The sequence below is a fragment of the Myxine glutinosa genome, unplaced genomic scaffold (genome assembly GCF_964187855.1).
Source record: "Myxine glutinosa unplaced genomic scaffold, kmMyxGlut1.1 SCAFFOLD_2011, whole genome shotgun sequence".
Classification (NCBI taxonomy): Eukaryota; Metazoa; Chordata; class Myxini; order Myxiniformes; family Myxinidae; genus Myxine; species Myxine glutinosa.
The window spans coordinates 44,132-49,137 of NW_027618106.1; the positions used below are offsets into that span (position 1 = coordinate 44,132).

Consider the following 5,006-nt stretch of genomic DNA (forward strand, 5'->3'; position numbering starts at 1 on the left):
TGTGTAGAAAATGACTAGCTATGGCCCCAAGCTGAAAAAATGTCCCACATACCATTTTTATGCAAATTACTGCTGCCATTATAAAAAAAACGATTTTTGACATATCTCAGCCAATATTGCAGATAATTGAAAAATGAAGGTGTCTAGACCCATGTTTTGAAGGGCATAGATCATGATAGAACTATTCATAACATGATTACATGTGTCTATGGTATACTAGTATGCATATTAATGCTGTAATTACAAAATAATCAGTTTTACAAATGATAAGGATACGTTAATACTGCAGATAACTTAACATGGTACATAAGGGGTCTAAACCCAGGTATTTTCAAGGTTAAATGTCAACAAGATGCTCCTGAGTCTTGCATAGGGGCGGGACATTGGCAGTAACATTGGTACCACTCAACTTTTCTTCCCACCATTGACTTTGTATTGCGAGAGATTTTCACTTGCTTATTTAAAGGTTTCTCACCCAGCCCACGTAAAATCTACCAACTCCTGCTGTTAACTCCCAAACATATTTTTTTATGTTATCCAATCACAGTGCAGAAATGACAGACTAGAGATCCAAATTAGTGCTGCTATAGCTGCCATTTTACATTTCCATCCATGTAACATGCGCGCTCGCGCGCTCGTATCAATTGGTAATGTCGCGCGCTCGTATCAATTGGTAACGTTGATGTTATTGAATACCTCAGTTGAAAGTTCAGTCTTCCATTCCATCTGTGTGTTGTTCTTGGTATTCATCCTCCAATCTAGCCAGGTAAGATGCTAACTATAATGTTACTCACACTCTTGACTTCAGTTTCTGCATGAAATCATAAACAGGCAGAATAACAGCTGAGCCAGCTAGCACCATGTTAGCTAACGTTAAAGCTAGCCTCATCTATGTACAGTATGTTCCTAATGTCGGTGTAACTTAAACTTTTGTTAATGCCAAACATGAGACATATCTGTTGACTTCTGTATATGAATTGAACCAGAAAGAGGCACGACAGCTGAGCTAGCTACAGTAAGCTAGCTACGACAGCTAGCTACGACAGCTGACCGAGAGCACCTCGATGAAGCCCTCAAAGACCCCTCAACTCTACTCCTCATCAAAAAGTACCATGCCTTTGAGGAAAAGGTGCGCAAGGGCCACCTGGGGAAGACAGCTGCCTTCTGGATGTCGTTCATTACCCACTGCCATCTTGTCTTCATGCTCCTCCACTCTGTGAAGACCAACAACCTCCAGCTGTTTCACAAGTGTAACGGAGAGATGGCAGATATCTTCTTCGCCTTTGACGGACACAACTACTCCAGGTTTGTGTAGCATACATGGTAAAATGTATAACCATCACTGAGTAGATTTTAATTGATACTTGGGTTCATGTATTATGAGAGGAGCTATTCCAATAAATGTCTACAGTATTTCCCTCTCTGTACTTTACAGATATCTGACTTGGCTGGAAGTCCACCTGACAAATCTGGAAAGCACGCACCCAGGGGCCAAGGACCTGCTTACTATGGGTGCAATCGCAGTGGCTCGCTCGATGATACCAGGGGCACTCAGTGCTGTCGACAAGACAATGGAAGAAACGTTCATGCGCTTTGCTAAATCATCAGGTACATCATTTTCTTTCAGTACATTATACATTTGAAACTGTAGAAACCAGCTTTATATGATGTAAACTGCTCTTACAAAACATTTCCCTTTTAATGATTGGGTTATGCAATTAAAATATGTTCACTTTTCAGGTGGCTTTGCTGGCCTGTACAGTCAGTTTGGGGCATACCAGAGATGGTGCCGAACAACCACAGCACGGGCACAGTTCTATGAAAAGACCCTTGAGATGGTGGATCTCATCGATGACCCAGACTGCCCAAGAGCAGGGAGACATCGTGAACTAGAGAAGGCAGAGATCAGAAAAGGCGAGGAGGCCGTTCAGCGAACCCTAACTACTATCAAGAACTTCACCAATCCGTTCACCATCATTGATAAGGACAAACTCTACTGCCTGGCCTCTGGTGCTCCCGTCCCCATGGATGTTGAGATGGATGTGTTACAAGCAGAAGCTGTGGGGAAAGCTGCGAAAGCTGACTTCATCAGGCGCCTGGAAAGCGGAGAACCTGAGAGCTTCTTCAACCCAATCAAGAGAAAGAAACTCAAGACCATGGAGGCTAGTAACAAGAAGATCACACTAACATCCTCACAGGGCAAGGTAAGGATGTAATCCAATACCCAAGTGCTTTTGTATTTTATGTTGTATTTTTAAATGGCGTCCTGTACATGCTATATTGAGATACAAGATTGAACTCCAAATTTGTTTATTAAAGACAGTGCACATCAATGAACAATGTAAAGATTGTAAATATGCCAATTTATAGCACATGAATAATTTTCACCTGTAGTCCTTCCTGTAGTACATATCAACCAATCACCATTTATCATTCCAGGTCATCCAGTATCAGGAGCAAAGCAACCTTGCATTCCTGCTCCTTGTCAAGTCTCAGAGTCAAGATGAGCCATTAGACCTGGGAGAACTCATGAAGTACTGCCTGATGCCAGTGCCTCCTAGCCTTGGGACACCAGATGGGTTCTTCTGCAAAACCAACAAAGCCTCCATTCTGCACTACCTTTTAGAGGACACCACACCACAAGATCTGCAATACCCCAAGGATGCCCTGTTCATCCAGGATGGAATGGCGCTGCTGCATACCCTTGCCAACCTTCCCCCAACATGTGGTGAGATATGCTTGCAGGTGCTTGATCAGATGGTGGCCAAGCAGCACTTTCTGTTCTCCACTGACAGTTACCATCCTGAGTCAATCAAAGCGCAGGAAAGGCTGAGGCGGGGCAGCTCAGAGAAGATCATTCTGGCTGGACCAGCAACCAGGAAGCCATATGACTTCAAAATGTTCCTTGCAAATGACGACAACAAAAAGCAGATGTGCCAGCTTCTTCTGAAAGTGTGGAGTGGACAAGAGGCAGCTACCAGGCTGGAGAGAACAGAGATGGCTGTGCTGATCGTGGAGGGGAAGGCCCACCAACTTGCCTCAACGAATGGCAAGGTAAAATTGAAAGCCCTTCGTGAATGGCGATTCAATTTGTAATTTTTCCTGAAAAAAAGGTGATTACCTGTGATGTTTGTCTAGATCTGAAACTGGCAGTGACTGGTGATTGAAATGCGGTGCCTTTTTGTGTTTCAGGTCGAGGTACGTGAACTCCCCACGATCTACAGCAACCAGGAAGAGACTGATACCAGGGTGGTTCTGTACCTCCATCATGCTGCTACCATCGGATACAAGAACGCTGTAGTCAGAACACCGGACACAGACATCCTCCTGATCCTGCTCCACCATGCCCACAACATCAAGCTGACGGTGTACCTGGATACAGGGTCAGGGAAGCATCGCCAACTTGTCAACGTCTCTGAGCTGGCAGAATCCCTGGGAGAGGACTACTGTGCCACTCTCCTGGGGTACTATGTGTTCAGCGGAGAAGACTGCACCAGTGCCTTCAAAGGGAAGGGAAAAGTCGGGCCCTTGAAAAAGCTGGAGAAGAATCCCAGGTTTCACAGGGCATTCGGTGAACTGGGTGACAACTGGGATGCCAACCCTGAGGTGGAGAGGCAGTTAGAAAAATTCACCTGTGTGATGTACGGCCAGAGTCGCGAGTCATCAGTGGACATTGTCCGTGCCAAGCTGCTACGAAAAATGGTGGGAGAGGACAAGACCCTCACATCCAAGTCCAAGGTTGATCTGGCTCGCCTTCCTCCATGCCAGTCTGCCCTGAAGCCGCACATCCAGCGTGTGAACCACCGCGTAGCATTGTACAAAAGAGCCGATCAACCTATCATCGAAAAGCCAAAACCTTATGAGGAGCAAGGATGGATAAGGACTGATGAAGGACTGTTGAAACCAATGTGGTCCAGTGGTCCCATCCTACCAACCTCACTGGTGGATCTTCTGAACACAGGAGAGCACGAAGAGGAGGAGGAAGAGGAAGGAGAAGAAGAGTTTGACTCTGACGATTTCGATGAAAATGATGATGACTGACTCAGTGTAGAATCACTAATGCTAATGATGTTTATCTAAAACAAGCAAGAGAAGAGTGGTCACATTGAGTGCTAGGACTATTTTGACAGTTGTAATATTTAGAAAAATAAAACTTTGTGTTAACGTCTGTGTAGACGGACCTTAATATGAGTCTATTATTTCGTAAAACTGTGATTATTTTGTAAATAAAGCACTAATTAGCATACTAGTATACCATAGACACATGTAATCATGTTATGAATAGTTCTATCATGATCTATGCCCTTCAAAACATGGGTCTAGACACCTTCATTTTTCAATTATCTGCAATATTGGCTGAGATATGTCAAAAATCGTTTTTTTGATAATGGCAGCAGTAATTTGCATAGAAATGGTATGTGGGACATTTTTTCAGCTTGGGGCCATAGCTAGTCATTTTCTACACATTTTGTCCAATCTAGAAACACTGATTAGAAGTATATCTCCGGGGGGTGCAGGGGGACCTAGTCTTCCTACTAGACTATTTTCGCACTTGCGTTGGTGCAAGAAACCACTTTTGCACTTGTATTAGTGTGGAAAAAACACTTTTCGCACTTGTGTTAGTGTTGAAAAACCAATTTTCGCACTTGTGTTAGTGTTGAAAAACCACTTTTCGCACTTGTGTTCATGCAGGAAACCACTTTTGCACTTGTATTAGTGTGGAAAAAACACTTTTCGCACTTGTGTTAGTGTGGAAAAACCACTTTTTGCACTTGTGTTAGTGTTGAAAAACCACTTTTCGCACTTGTGTTGGTGCAGGAAACCACTTTTGCACTTGTATTAGTGTGGAAAAACCACTTTTTGCACTTGTGATAGTGTTGAAAAACCACTTTTCGCACTTGTGTTAGTGTTGAAAAACCACTTTTCACACTTATGTTGGTGCAGGAAACCACTTTTGCACTTGTATTAGTGTGGAAAAAACACTTTTTGCACTTGTGATAGTGTTG

General features: G+C 43.6%; 1 protein-coding gene across 1 annotated transcript; it reads left to right on the forward strand.

The window, feature by feature from the left end:
• Positions 1-1,210: 1,210 nt before the first annotated feature.
• On the forward strand, positions 1,211-4,257 carry LOC137430008 (uncharacterized). Its single transcript, XM_078769300.1, has 4 exons — positions 1,211-1,608; positions 1,741-2,204; positions 2,440-3,054; positions 3,193-4,257. Exons 1-4 carry the CDS (start codon positions 1,380-1,382, stop codon positions 4,039-4,041), a joined length of 2,157 nt encoding a protein of 718 aa, XP_078625426.1. The 5' UTR covers positions 1,211-1,379; the 3' UTR covers positions 4,042-4,257.
• The last annotated feature ends 749 nt before the right edge of the window (positions 4,258-5,006 follow it).

Coding starts and splice junctions, on each gene's coding strand:
- LOC137430008 (XM_078769300.1), top strand. CDS start 1,380: ATGAGAGGAGCTATTCCAATAAATGTCTACAGTATTTCCCTCTCTGTA. Junction 2,205..2,439: donor TAACATCCTCACAGGGCAAG/GTAAGGATGTAA, acceptor TTATCATTCCAG/GTCATCCAGTATCAGGAGCA. Junction 3,055..3,192: donor TTGCCTCAACGAATGGCAAG/GTAAAATTGAAA, acceptor TTTGTGTTTCAG/GTCGAGGTACGTGAACTCCC.